The 15,329-nt window shown below is 41.3% G+C and overlaps 1 protein-coding gene across 1 annotated transcript in view; it reads right to left on the bottom strand.

Annotated features, from left to right (window-relative positions):
- wdr36 (WD repeat domain 36) overlaps positions 1-14,531 on the bottom strand; it is a 33,698-nt gene extending 19,167 nt beyond the window's left edge. The window contains exons 1-12 of the mRNA XM_080419298.1: positions 14,237-14,531; positions 11,990-12,017; positions 11,220-11,320; positions 10,816-10,933; positions 10,246-10,378; positions 9,816-9,870; positions 8,357-8,489; positions 7,050-7,225; positions 6,455-6,575; positions 5,945-6,010; positions 4,634-4,717; positions 2,432-2,586 (exon numbers count right to left, since the gene is read on the bottom strand). Coding sequence (XP_080275424.1) covers positions 2,432-2,586; positions 4,634-4,717; positions 5,945-6,010; positions 6,455-6,575; positions 7,050-7,225; positions 8,357-8,489; positions 9,816-9,870; positions 10,246-10,378; positions 10,816-10,933; positions 11,220-11,320; positions 11,990-12,017; positions 14,237-14,407 — 1,341 coding nt within the window. The 5' untranslated portion in view covers positions 14,408-14,531. The remainder of the gene's footprint in view (positions 1-2,431; positions 2,587-4,633; positions 4,718-5,944; positions 6,011-6,454; positions 6,576-7,049; positions 7,226-8,356; positions 8,490-9,815; positions 9,871-10,245; positions 10,379-10,815; positions 10,934-11,219; positions 11,321-11,989; positions 12,018-14,236) is intronic.
- Between the last annotated feature and the right edge of the window lie 798 nt (positions 14,532-15,329).

The raw sequence follows: 15,329 nt of genomic DNA, 5'->3' as shown, positions 1-15,329 counted from the left end.
ACAGATAGCCCCTCGGGTTAAAAATGCAAGAGAAGCAACACTTAGCTTTATAAAATAAATGTCCGTTTATAAGTTGTTGTGTCACTGTAGCATGCTGAGTGATAATGACCCACAGCTGTGTTCTTCTTGCAGAGTCTCCGACGCAAGATCATTTTGTAATTAAAGAAAGCTTCTGCACTGTATTAGCTACACACACGCATGAACAACAACAACGTTGCTGGGGCCGGGTGTACTGCTTGTGTTTAAAACAAAGTCTTTTTCACAACTTTTCGCTATTGATGCCTTTTCTTTCTCTCTCTGCTGCTGCTGCTGCTGTTCTCTCTGGGCTAGAGCCTAATTTACACTTCGCAGCACGACGGTGTCCCGTGCCTAAAATAGCAGATACACAATCTCACAACGCGTTGTCGATGCAACTCATTGTGAGCTTGTAGGTCTGCTATATAAAACATTATGGCTACAAATGGCATAATCCTGGATTATATTCATATAATAAAATAACACAGGCCTGGGTATTCAACGTTTTTCAAGTGAAGGACCCCTTAACTGAGAGAGAGACCCTTATATGTATATATATATATATATATATATATATATATATATATATATATATATATATATATATATATATATAGAGAGAGAGAGAAAAAAAAGAACGAAAAAGAACTGAACTAGTTCATTTTTTGAACCATGAATTTTGAATTATGAACTATGAACTGAATTAGTTCATTTTAAAATTTGTGAACTGAACTTTGAACTAGTTCATATTTTAAGTGAACTTTCCCAACACTGTGAATGAATGACTCCTCTGACAGGAGGGGAGAATCCTACTACTATAATTGACCTCCAAAAGTATGTCCGGGGTTGGTCAGCACACGATCACTCCATTTGTCTCCAAACTTGCCACAGACTATTGATCAGTGCTCTGGCTAATACTTAGGCTTCTTTCCCCGCCTTCAATGTACTTTACATATTGTACAGTTAATATAAAACTTAATTTTAACATTTTAGCCACAGCAGCTTTCCTTCTCTTTGGCCGCAGCAGCTTTGCCGTTATAGGACCCCACCCTACTGCGCATCTCCATATATGGCCATATCAGTTGGATCACTGGTGCAACGTAGCTGTGATGATCACACCTAGATCAGCTGATCAAACCTCTAGTTATAATGATTCTAGGACACCGACGATCTAGCACACCGCATAATATACGCTCGGGTTTTTAGCTGCGGTTGACTCGTTATGGAATTATTCATGTTTCTACTGTACCACTCGTCCTAGGATATGATAGAAAAGGTAAGAAAACCGTCGGGCTAAATTCCCCTTTAACCGCGTACTGCTGATTATCAAGTCCCATTTCCCAGTCACATCTTTGATTCAGGATATTAATCTCTTTATGGGTACAGAACCATAATTAAAAAGGTTGAGTGCTATATTAAAGGTTCTATGACATTCATTTTCCCTTTTTTTAATGTTTTTTGGGGGGTTTTATGACCTCAATTAGACCTCCAAAAAAACTGAACTTTAAACATTCAGTGGATTTTCTGAGGTCTGAGGTTTTCTGAATAATAAGGCTGAAAATAAATCTGTGATTGGCCCCTGGACTCTGATGTCACAGTCCATTAGTCATCACATTATTGGCTTAGGAATGCGACCAAAAAGTATCCATGAATTGAAGTCTCCATGGGGTGACCAATCGATAGAAAGAAAGTCATTTTGGGGGTGAACTATCCCTTTAAGTACCGTTGATCCGAGCCGGAAACACAAATTGATTGACTGATCATCATCAGAATAAACATCCTCTGAAAATGCACGCGGTGTTAGGCAGCCAGATCAGATGGGTGGGCCGCAAATGCTTTCGAGATTTTCAAGTGGCCCCTCAGTGTTGATTTCGTACTGAAGTACTGTACTTAGGTATTTTTTACTTTACTGGAGTATTTTCAATACTTTTACTACTTCACTACATCTCAGAGGCAAATATTGCACTATTACAATTATTTGACAAAATTAGTTAGTATCAATATTTAGATTATTGTTACAAATCATGCATTAACCATTTCAGCCCTATGTAAACGTAGGCTATTTGAAAATAGCTGATCTACAAGCTCACAAAGCGTCCCAGATCTGCTATTTTCAAAATATTTTTATACATGTGAAAACTTGTGAAATGGGACATTTTGCATGACGAGTACTTTTACTTTTGATACTTTAAGTATAATTTGATGCCAATACTTTTGCACTTTTACTCAAGTAAATTGTGAACACACTTGAAACAAAGTATTTCTACATTGCTGTGTTGATACTTTTACTCAAGTAAACAAATATGAGCACTTCTTCCACCACTGGTTACTAGTGCAGTATGTGTGTTGTCAGTGGGCACAACACAGACACACACAGATTTCGAGATAGATCGATAGATGGATAGAAGATCGTTACCGTGGCGTGGACATTGAGTGCTCGGTTCCTATGGAAACGCTCCGGCTCCAGGCGGTGGCTTCCCATGGTGCACCTCTGGTAGTTCCAGGTGCTGGTTGCCAGGTAGCCACGGTGACATGACACGATGCCATCCCAGTCGCCCTGCCGAGCCGCCTCTGTTGACACGGACACATGATAACATTTAGTGTAACTAATGTCTCCAAATCCAATCTCATTGTCTCTGCCGGGCTAAAAGCAAAGGGGGGGATTATGTTTTCACCCCTGTGTGTGTGTGTGTGTGTTTGTTTGTCTGCAGCTGATCTCTCAAACCACTGGACGGACCGGTGCCAAATGTCTTGTGCACGCTGCTAGTCGGCCGAGGAAACAACTCCACACTAAATGTTGTGAATATCGTTTTCCTTAATTTTATACTGGAATTCAAAGGAGGTTGGATAGGACTGAAACCTTGACCAAACATGGAGCACAAATCATCATAGACTGGCGATAGGGTTGATTTTGACAGCAAATTTTTGATTTAGTAAAATGTATTTTGGCGGTGCCTTGATGGCGTCGTAATGGCTGATTTTACACTTGGTTGCATGCTGAAAATAGCCGATCTACAAGCTCGAGCTTGTAGATTGGCTATTTTCAGAGCGCAACACCTGAGCGCAAACAAACATAAAATGACTTGTCTTTTAGTTCTACTGGATCTCTTCTCCACTAGTCCCTCCCTAACATTTGACAAAATTGTCAATATATTTAGTCTAGTTTTAGTCATCATAGCTTAGTTTTTATATATCAGTGAAAAAAGGTAGTCGACGAACATTTTTCGTCGTAGTTTTAGTCGACGAAATCAACACTGACTGGCGACACATCCTGCCGGAGATACTGTACGAGACAATGGGCCATGTTCGCGGGAGGGCCATCTCTGATGCTGCACTAGAGACTTACAGTACGTACAGGTTTGTCAGGGTACCTGTTCAGCGGGGTGGAGAGACAGTGGAACGTTGGCGGGACTTTTCGCATCCGTTTTTCTGTGCTTGGCACGATTCAATTTGTAAAACTAGATTGTACAGAGACATGCCATAATGCGATAAAGGCTCATGTAAGCAGATTTTACCATTTATTTCTAGCATATCGATGACGTCATATTATACTCATATACTTTGGGTACGGTTTCAGGCAAATGCACGCCCCAGTGACTTCCATTAATATTTCAAAGTATATTTAACAAAAGTGGGAAAAATGCATGGTGGTACTAAGTTGGCGTAGTGGCAGCATGCACAAGATCCAGCGGTTTAAGAGATCAGCTCCAGACAAACCCTCTATACACGGCTAGCCTCCTAAAAAGGTAAAAAAGGTTAAAATAATAAATCATTAATTCATCTAATCTAATTGGCAATCTAATCTCAAATCTGTTGTCATGTCAATCTATTCCAATGTATTTTAATCAGTTGTTACAGACATCAAATCTAATCTAATTTCATGCAATTATGGGTTCAGTGTCTTGCTCAAGGACACTTCGACGCCAACTCTGGGGGAGCCTGGGATTGAACTGGGAACCTTCCGTTTCCCAAGCGTCTGCTCTACCTCCTGAGCAGCGCCCGCCTGTAACCCTGGAAATTAGTATTATTATCCTACTATTACCAGAGACGGCTATAGATGCAGTACTTGTGTCTTTTTTCGTCCGCATCTTTGCGATTTCTAAATTGGCTTTGCACCTTTCATTAGAACGGCAGTGAGTGCACTCACCCACCATGCAAACCTGCCAGTGCTAGAGACTGTTAGTTTTTATTCTGGGGAGCTTGCCAATCACCTATGCCTAGAAACACGCCTGCACATCCGTGACCATGGCCCGGGTCACAACATTCACATATCTGGCAGAATTAGTTTCTGAGATGAACAAACTTGACAATTCTACGCAAGGCCACACAATACACTATACCATCCAGCTGTATGATAGAAAAAAATAAAGAAGATCAGATGTTGGCGGGGCCGAGGCCTAGTTTAATATGCAATTAATTTACACAATATTATATAATATGGGGTCCCTGCTTTGTCTATGTATCACCGAAGGGGTCCTTGGCCTGAAAAACGTTGAAGACCCCTGCTCTAATCGGTTGTGATCTTACCACTGAATCTAATCCAATGTAGTCTAATTAGTTGTTATAGAAATCAAATAGAATATAAATGTAATCCATCAATCCATAGAGTTTACTGTACCGCAGGCAAACGTGCTGATAGCAGGAAGTCGAACTTCTTCATATGAGAGACCTTTCTTCTTTGTCTTCTTCTTGTTAATAGAACCTGGAGTACAGCACAGTAGAAATCAATAAGAGTAGAATAGAATGGAGTAGATTATAGAATACCATTCGTTTTGACATTAAAAGTTTCCGCTGAGTGTTTGGAATGAAGCTTGGAATGTCAGATCTGATGTCATTAACATGACATGATCATCCCATCTGAAAGGACCTCACCCTGAAAGGTTCAGTCAGATAACATGATCATCACACCTGAAAGGACCTCACCCTGAAAGGTTCAGTCAGATAACATGATCATCACACCTGAAAGGACCTCACCCTGAAAGGTTCAGTCAGATAACAGAAGAACAGACTGACTCAAGGCTGATCGGAAGCCGCTGGAGTTAGTGCTGCTCATGGCCAACCGGTGGCACTGTTGTGCCAAACATGAAAATGCATGCAGTGTGAATTTAAATGGAACATACATGTGTCAAATGTGAAGGTTGTACGTGAAGCTTCAAACTATTGTATATAGAATACAGCCGAATCGAATCTGGTAGAATATACAAACCCGGTATAATATAATATACAGTAATGGAGTAGAATACAGTAGCGCAGAGTAGAATAGAACAGTGGTTCTCAACCAGTGGTCCGGGGACCACCAGTGGTCCTTGAGGGGGTTCCAGGTGGTCCCCAGTTAAATGATGGAGAGTTGGTAACCAAATGCACCCTTATTATTAGGTAGATCTTTAACTCTTGAGAGCGTAAAATGAAACCAAATGGACCCTTACGGGTCCATTTGGTTTCATTTTACGCTCTCAAGAGTTAAATTATTGTTAAACACTTGCATTACTTAATTAAAGAATTGTTATTTTGATCAACGTTTGCCTGTCATCTCTCCTATATGGCACCAACATCAATACAGCATGGAATTGTGGACAAAATCGTATCCAACGATAACAAAATATTCTAGTTTTTTTTATATAGTTTTGGGTCTGAGAGTCTAAATCTAATCAAATCGGTGGTCCGTGGCTCAAATGCCGAATAAACAATGGACCTTGGGACCAGGGTTGAAAACCACTGGAATAGAACATAATAGAACAATGCAATACAAAAAATGTAATACAGTCAAATAGAGTACACAATATAATAACAGAAAAAAGTAGAACAGAATAATACCGTAGAATAGAAAACGGTACAACACACTGGAATAGAAAACACAGTAGAGCGGAATACAGCCAAATAGAAAATAGTGCAACACAGTAGAATGGAACACAAGAGGCAAGAGTCTGACCATGTCCAAGGCTTTTGTTGAATCTTTCGTGGACAGTGGAAAAGGAATTCAGAGTTCCATCTTGACCTGAAGAGAAGATAACATTGTCTTATTTTAGATACGGTCATTTAAGCCATTGGTTCCCAAACTTTTTCCCTTGGAGCCCGCCCTGCTTATATCTGACAAAAGAGACACCCCAGGCCCCCGCACGTGCTCGCACGCGCGCACGCACACACAATACTTCGGAGTGGAATCGGAATTCCAGGTTCAAAATGGATGAAGGCAAGTTAGGATTTTATACAACATTTTTAACATTCTGGACTACCACCAAACAGACATGGACTCTCCATCAACCCCTGTGATCTTTGGCTCCCCACCCAAGCGGGGCCCGGACCCCAGATTGGCAAACACTGAAAGCTACCGTAGTCTCTCTAGTGCTGATAGCTCTGATAGCACCAAAGCATATCAACACACACACACATACATATACCGTATATATATGCGGAATATACAGCATAATATTTATGTTACCTGCACTCAGGATGTTTTGACCATTCTCTCCGTGATGCTGGATCTTGGTGGGAGGGGCTGAGTGCCCCTGACGACTGCGCAGCAACCGGGCTCCACCCCCAGCGGTGTCAAATATCCACACCTGCAATATATGGTCGAAACGAAACGATTAACGATGTGGTTGCCGTGTTCGCGCAAAGATATTCATCTGCCGGAGCTTTCTTTATTTTGTACAAGTTTTTTGGGCATTTTTATTAGCTAGAGTGTAGAGAGAGAAAGGAAGCCAAGCATATGGTCTGTGCATGAGCCACCAGACACCCCAGGTTGACTTCTTTAATATCTTTAGTATTTTTATTAATTATTACTCATGCTTGGGTGCAAAGAAAAAGTTTTTCTTTTTTTTGTAACCTAAAATTAAAAGGTTATTTTCAAAGTAGCTTTTTTTAAATAATACAATGCATTTTATTTTGTATTTAAAATGAAATACACAATTGTTGTTTTTGACTGAATATATGTAAATAATAATTTAAAATGTATAATTATAATAATAAAACAAAATTAAAACAAGTAATAAGAAATGTAAAGAATAAAATCATAATTTGAATAACAATCGGACCTTGATGCAGTTGTCGGCTCCGTTGGTGACCAATAGCGGCTCGCGGTGGATGAAGGTCACCGCGGCGACGGACGCGTGGTGGGCGTGCCTGAGCTGGGACAGGAGCATCTTGGTGTCCAGGTCCCACAGGGCCACGTGGCCCAGAGGGCTACCACTAGCCAAGATCTGATGGTCATCTGACAACAAGGCATAGAGACAAGACAACCACTTAAAACATGGGTCTTCAACAGGGGTAGTCTGTGACCCCTAGGGGGTCGTCCTTTCCTCAGAGTTACTACAGGGGGGCCGTCAAATCTTGTGTGAAAGGATTTATTTTTTTACACTAACCACTTGAACCCCAGCATCCCTATTCTGAAGGTAACATAATCCGAAAATAGCCGATCTACATTTTCGGCAAAGAGGTTTGGTGTAGAGGGAATATAGAGCACACCAAGTACAAGTTTTGAGGGTTTAAATGGTTAACTGTCTGAAAATACACATCAACATGAATCCAACTCAACGCTAGACATCGACAGTGCGGTCAAACAAGTCTATTTCTATTCCATACATTTCTATGTATGAAATCTTTGAAAAAGTTTAATCTGCACCACAATTTTATACAATATGTAGTGTGGGTCCCTGCTTCATCTCTCTCTCAGTTAAGGGTTCCTTGGCCTGAAAAACGATGAAGACCCCTGAATTAGAATGCTGGAGAGAGAATACTTTATTAGCAAGTTTGTTAACAGGACAGGTTGTACAGTCAAAGGTCATGCTAAAAGGATAACACAAAAAGCCCCAGGGGGCTTGTTCCCATTGTGGTCCAGCGCTCTCTTGTGGTGAGAGAGACATCGTCTCCTAATGGAAAGAGGGAGAGACATTGGGCCTCTTCTTACGTCGCACTAAAAATAAGTGTGCATGCAAAATTACCGTTCACAGCGGCCAATTATGCTCTCACCATCATGCGTACGTTATTGAATCAGCCCTGCAGCCCTATTGTCCACTAATGGAGACAGACACTTTGAATGTGGGATATATACAGTATATAGAGAGGGATAGCCCTCTAATAGAGAGAGAACCACTTAGAATGTTGGAGAGAGAGATATCATTTTCCAATGGAGAGGGAGAGACACTGGTTTATAATTGACAGACAGATTTACCTGACCTAAAAGACAGATGGGTGAACAGACAGACAGATTTACCTGACCTGAAAGACAGATGGGTGAACAGACAGACAGATTTACCTGACCTGAAAGACAGATGGGTGAACAGACAGACAGATTTACCTGTCCTAAAAGACAGATGGGTGAACAACAGACAGACAGATTTACCTGTCCTAAAAGAAAGACAGGTCACTGGTCCCCAGTCTTGTTGGAATGACATCACGGTTTCGTCAAACTTGATGTTGTGGAGAATTATTCGTCCCGAATTCAGTCCAACAGCGACGACGTCAACGGCAGGACTCTGGAGCACAAAAACAAAACACAGAATGAGTAACAGTAATACCAACTGAAGTTCTAACATCAGTAGTAGTAATATTAGTAGTACCGTATTTTCCGCACTATAAGGCGCATCTGAGTATCAGGCGCACCTTCAATAAATGCATTATTTTCATATATAGGGCGCACCGCATTATAAGGCGCCTCCGCACTATAAGGCGCACTGACGGTGCGGCTTATAGTGCGGAAACCAAGGGAACCAATATTGATACATATATAAGGCGCATCGGATTATAAGGCGCATCCGCACTATAAGGCGCACTGACGGTGCGCCTTATAGTGCGGAAAATACGGGTAGTATAAACGTATTAGTACTTTGGGTCAGATCGTCACTGAAACGTTGTCACTGAAAAATTTGTATTTGGTCAAATATCACCACTTTTCCATGATATTCACACGGACAACATTCTCTGTATATGACGGGATGACATTCATAGCAGCACTAAACACATGTAATGTAACTTGCTTAAATTAATATGCATGTGGGACTGGGACACACAAATTGACGGGTGCACTGCTGTTGGTGCGGGATCAGGCGCTAACAATTAAAACGTTGCCAAGATAGTTGTAGTAGTAGTTGTAGCAGCAGCAGCAATAGTAGTAGTAATAGTGCTAGTAGCAGTAGTAAGTCATAGTAATAGACAGTGCTAGTAGCAGTAGTAAGTCATAGTAATAGACAGGTCTAGTAGCAGTACTGAGTCATAGTGATAGTGCTAGTAGCAGTAGTAAGTCATAGTAATAGACAGGTCTAGTAGCAGTAGTAAGTCATAGTAATAGTGCTAGTAGCAGTAGTAAGTCATAGTAATAGTGCTAGTAGCAGTAGTAAGTCATAGTAATAGTGCTAGTAGCAGTAGTAAGTCATAGCAATAGTGCTAGTAGCAGTAGTAAGTCATAGCAATAGTGCTAGTAGCAGTAGTAAGTCATAGCAATAGTGCTAGTAGCAGTAGTAAGTCATAGTAATAGTGCTAGTAGCAGTAGTAAGTCATAGTAATAGTTCTAGTAGCAGTAGTAAGTCATAGTAATAGACAGTGCTAGTAGCAGTAGTAAGTCATAGTAATAGACAGTGCTAGTAGCAGTAGTAAGTCATAGTAATAGTGCTAGTAGCAGTAGTAAGTCATAGTAATAGTGCTAGTAGCAGTAGTAAGTCATAGTAATAGTGCTAGTAGCCATAGTAAGTCATAATAATAGTGCTAGTAGCAGTAGTAAGTCATAGTAATAGTGCTAGTAGCAGTAGTAAGTCATAGTAATAGTGCTAGTAGCAGTAGTAAGTCATAGTACTTGAGGTAGATACCTGTTCTAGTACAGTGACCCCTGCAGACCAGCCTGTGAAGGTGTACAGCAACTTGCTGGAAGTAAAAAAAAAACATGGAAAAATCAGGGACCAGAACAGGTAACACAGTTGTCAATCACCTCACAACATTATAACGTTCAACATTTCCTATGTCACAATATGACAATATTATAATCCATAACAGCCAATACTAATTTTATGTTTTTATATGGTAGTATAATATGCATATGCATGTTTTATTAGGAACTGTTGTACTATTAAATACAATATACAGTAGATATACTAAAACATAGATAGATAAGATAGATAAGATAGATAGATAGATAGATAGATAAGCTAGATAGATAGATAGATAATAAAATGTATTAATTAGATACATTTGATTTTACTTTCCTTGATACTAATACTACAGTCATTGTGTTAAACATACTTGGATTTGATATTCCATAGCTGCATGGCGCCCTGTGTGCTGCCCAATAGGATCTTGTTGAGGTATGTGCTCGGGTGCATCATGGCCGAAACGCAGAAGTGGGCGATGTCAAACTGAAGGCGGAGATACTCCTCTGGGAAACAAAATGGTGATTTCAAGAGAGTTACCAGTTACCACACACAAAAGGGTAATTCATAGCAATGGCGTGGTGCCAGTAAAAGCAGTGGATACAAATAGTAGGAAGAGTAGCAGCAAGGTTTCCACTAAGCCATTTTCTCAGCCAGCCAACATGGCCGAATGTTATACTGTTATGTTTACTGTTAAGTCATTAAGTCACTGAAGTTACTTTCTTACAAACACTCTCTCCACCTGCATTGATTTGAAAGTCAGGGGCTTTTACACATTTCATCAGTACTAGTAATAGTATAAGTAGTAGCGGTAGTAGCACTATAACAGCAGGAATAGTAGTAATAGTAATAACAGTAGTAGCAGCAGCAGTACTAGTCATATTAATAACAGTAGTACTGATAATAGCAGTAATAATAATAATAGTTATAGTACTTTTCTTACCTTCTCCCTCTAAATCCCAAATTATGACCACTCCCTCTCGGTCAGCAGAGATCACATGATCGCCGAATGGGAGAATTAATTGGATGTCAGCATCGTGGCCCTCGTATGTGTGGACCACCTATTGGACAGAAATATTGCTCATTATTACCATAATTTCTGTAAATGGCAATGGTGGAGGCTCCTCACTGTCAGGTGAGTCAGTAGGGTACAATAACAGTGGCAACACACATAAATGTGTGGGGTGGAATTAATTGGCATAACGACTAAATTTGGAGGAAAAAGGCAGTAAAAATAATTGGCTACTCTAAATAAAAAAAACAGATGAGCTGTTTATGCTGGAGAAAGATCAACGTGAAATTATTTATACATTACTATCCAGTGACCTTTGGTTCATGACCGCTTACCTCCTTGTTGCGTGCAAAGGCAGCCATCTTGCGCCCAGTGGCGGCGAACACCAGCATCCTGTCCGCCGCCAGACAGGAAATGTCCTCCGACAAGCTGTTACCTGGAAAGCAAGATGACAACACAGTACGTGTTCACCGTCATTTTGTACTTTATTTCCCATTTAATGTTGTTGTTTTTAATCATCATTTCATGATCAAAATCAAACGCATAGAGGCATAGTCCAATTTGAAAATAAATACATGAATAAAAAATAAGGTATCCACACAATGCTGATGGATCTTTGGCTAAGATAAGAGGTTAATAGAGTATCAATCCTTTTTATAAGTTGTGAAACTGAGAGGCCCTCAGTCAGGAGGATGATGATAGTGCAAAAGAAGGTAGTGAGATTTATAGTTTATCATGTCAATGTATGTAGATTTAAGATTTTATTAAAAAATATGTTCCCAGGCTCTTTCATATGACCATTTCAGAATAATCAAGGGATCAGAATCAGAATCAGAATCAGTTTGAGTCACCAGAATAATCAAGGGATGATGATGATCAGGCAGTTAAAGATGCCCCTGTAGTATACATGCACTCTTGCTATTGTCTAAAATGTTTCTACATCATCAAGCTCAATGGAGAAGCAGCAGCCAGCAGGTACACAATCTCATCTGTAGTGTTTTAACATTTAAACTGCAATTCATGTTACTGTACTTTTTGGGCTTGTTTGTTTGTACCTGCAACAAAAACACCAAAAGAAAGAAAGAAAGAAAGAAAGTCTACTTACTGACGGCGACGATGCCCAATTTCTTGACCTGGAAAAAGAAATAAATACACATTTTAGAAACCTCACAGTAATTCTGAAATGATGTATTGCACTTGGTTTTGAGGTGTCTCAGTAGCATCAGAGGATGATGATCAATGTTGAAAGACAGTAGTGTAAGTGTGTGAGACAGAGACTGATCATAGATTCATATGAGAATGATGAACTTAAAACGCGCGCTGAACTACAGACACAGCAAACCAATATTTGAGGGGTGAAGGCTGCTCAGTTTGCTGTTGCTTGAGGCAGGATATATAGTCTGATTTGAAACAAATGCATTTAATCACTCTTTTCTTGCTTGCTTGCTCACGTTGCTGTATGTCAGCTGTCACGTGCATGCCAGAGAAAACAGAACATCTAAGGATAGTGTTTTGAAAAATCAAGTGTCAGAGAGCTCCTTCACTAAACTGCATTGAGTGACGTTCTATGACTGTTATGGAATACATGCAATGGAATGGATGGAATATCCGCCATTATTGGGCTAGAGAGCTGACATCTGATCTTGACTCTGACAACCCTCCGGTTGCCAGCCAGCTGTCATTTCGGATTGAAACCTGCAACCTTCTGACTAGTGACTACTAGTCAGAAGCAAGACGCAAAGGGAGCCTGCAGTACCACCACGGGCCAAGACACCATCACACCAGAATGAAATGTTTGGAGCGGGAGAGTCTGGTGCAACGCTCAGGTCCTGGACCTGGTGAGACGGAGGAGGAGCCCGGCCAGGAGGCCATCCACAGAGCCTAGTCCCTCCACGTGCCAGAGCCTCTCCTCTCCCCCATTCCTGGCAGAGTAGTTTCGGACAAGCGTATTGAGTGGCCCTGTCTTTCCCTATTTAGGACTGACCATGGGTAGCTACCTGGGACGTAAGTCGGGGATTGATCAACCCTGGCTGGGTCACCTGGGCGAGGGTGTATGTTGCGAGACCCGAAACATCCTATGACCCCAGGCTACAACACTGATGATACGTCCCAGGTGCATCCATGTGATGTTTTTTCGTTATACTTCTCTAACCTTGGGCTATTTGGGCCAAGTTGCCAACGCCCACCTATCATTTCTACCAGCCCACATACAGTGCATTTAAATGTGGACCCTGGCGTCAGGTAGGACAGTGGGTTCTCAAACTTTTTTTTATGTCAAGAACAGCCAAATTAATGTATTCAGCTGCGGACCCCCATCTGAAAATATTTGATGCCAGGATTTGTGTCAAAAAGAAATTCCACATTTTTCACTTAAAAATAAATAAATAGCAGATCTACAAGTTGTGAAACTTGTAGATCTGCTATTTCCAAATACCCCATGTACAGTATATAGGGGTAAAAGTGGTTAAACTTATTTTGATGCTATTATTAAGTAACTAATTTTGTTGGGGACCCCATGACTCCCCTCAAGGACCCCTGGGGGTCCCCGGACACCACTTTGAGAACCACTGGGGTCCTACCTCACCTGTTGACAAGTAGCCTTGGATCAAGACTATCATAGATGTATTTTACCGATGTTGATATTTGCATTCATAGATATGTCAAGATCTGGATCCAAGGCTGGTTGACAAGTAGAACTGCTTGAGGATACAGGATAGGTGGTGGGCCACTAGGGACATCTGGGCACCATATTTTGGGAAGACTGGGCACAAGGAAGAGTGGGCAGACGGGGCACCAGGAAAGGTGGGCAACCAGGATAACTGGGCACTAGAAAGAGAGAGGGCACTTGGGAAATGTGGGCATCTGGACGAGTGGGCACTTAGGGGAGGAGAAGAGTGGGCAGACTGGGGCACTAGGGAAATCTGGGCACCAGGATAACTAGGCACTAGGGAAATCTGGGCACCAGGATAACTGGGCACTAGGGAAATCTGGGCACCAGGATAACTGGGCACTAGGGAAATCTGGGCACCAGGATAACTGGGCACTAGGGAAATCTGGGCACCAGGATAACTGGGCACTAGGGAAATCTGGGCACTAGGGAAATCTGAGCAACAGGGTAACTAGGCACTAGGAAGAGTGGGCACTAGGGACCGTTACCCCTGAGGATAATAAGCCTTATTCATCCCTTAGCAGTACTTAGTACAGTACTCACATTGTAGGTGTGGAAGCAGTAGTACTCAGAGTCAGTTGAGTACAGTAGTACTAGCAGTACTTAGTTAAGTACTCACATTGTAGGTGTGGAAGCAGTAGTACTCAGTACAGTAGTACTAGCAGTACTTAGTTAAGTACTCACATTGTAGGTGTGGAAGCAGGCTCCCACGGCAGTAACCAGGTAGAACTCCCTGTGTTTCCCATGGTAACGCAGCACATGAGGCAGATGGTTGGAATAAAGTCCTAACGCGCGGAACCCGGAGAACAGCTCGCTGCCCTTCCTCGCCCTCACCACCACCACCCCGTCCGCCATGACGTGTCTTTTCTTTGTTGTCAAATTATTAATATAAACACATATATTCCTTGATGTGTTAGCCGTTAGCCTTCCTCCACTAATATTTACATGCGACTCGTCTCGCGCATGTGGGGAATGTGTACAAGGGGGGAACGGAAAGACGTGTTACACACCGATGTGTTACACCGGAAACGGTCCGGCAGATAGCCAGTGGTTCTTAAAGGAGTAGTTCACCCCAAAAAATACTTTTTTTCCTATCAATTACACACGCCATGAAGCCTTGGATTCATGGATATTTTTTTAGTTTTTTGTCGCATTCCTGAGCCAATCATTTGATGACCAGCTAGGTAGGATACTCAATTGAGTATCCTACTGACCAGCCACCCTGTCAATTTTTGGCTCAGGAATGTGACAAAATGAATGAATTCAAGGCTTCATGGGTTGTGTAATTGATTAAAAAAAAAGAAGCAATTATTTAAACATTTTCATGGCTAGAACCCCCAAATTGGTATGTATATATGGCCAGCTGCCAGGGACACCATTTGGAAATAGTTTGTGACCCCATATTAGAAGATTAAAAAAAAAAAGTACATTCATCTGTAATAAACATCTGACCCACCATAATCAACAGGATAACGCAAAAAAGCTTACAGCTCGTTTCTATTGCGGTCCTTAAGTACGAGATGACCAGTGGTCTAAATATCGAGGAAAATATGATGATGGTTGTGTATACTTTGATGGTTTTTCTACACATCAAAGTATACACATCCATTCCACCGGACATATGATTTCAATACTAGTAACTTGTTGTATTAATAGCAGTAATGTGGCATTATTAGCACTGCAGTAATGGTAGTAGATGGGCACTCACCAAACAGCCAGCCTTTGTCCATGAGTGAACCTGTCCCTGCTTGTGCCGCTACTAACCATACACAATATA

The sequence above is a fragment of the Gymnoscopelus braueri genome (assembly GCF_963280865.1).
Source record: "Gymnoscopelus braueri genome assembly, chromosome: 22".
NCBI classification, from domain to species: domain Eukaryota; kingdom Metazoa; phylum Chordata; class Actinopteri; order Myctophiformes; family Myctophidae; genus Gymnoscopelus; species Gymnoscopelus braueri.
This window is presented reverse-complemented; position numbering and strand designations above follow the sequence as displayed.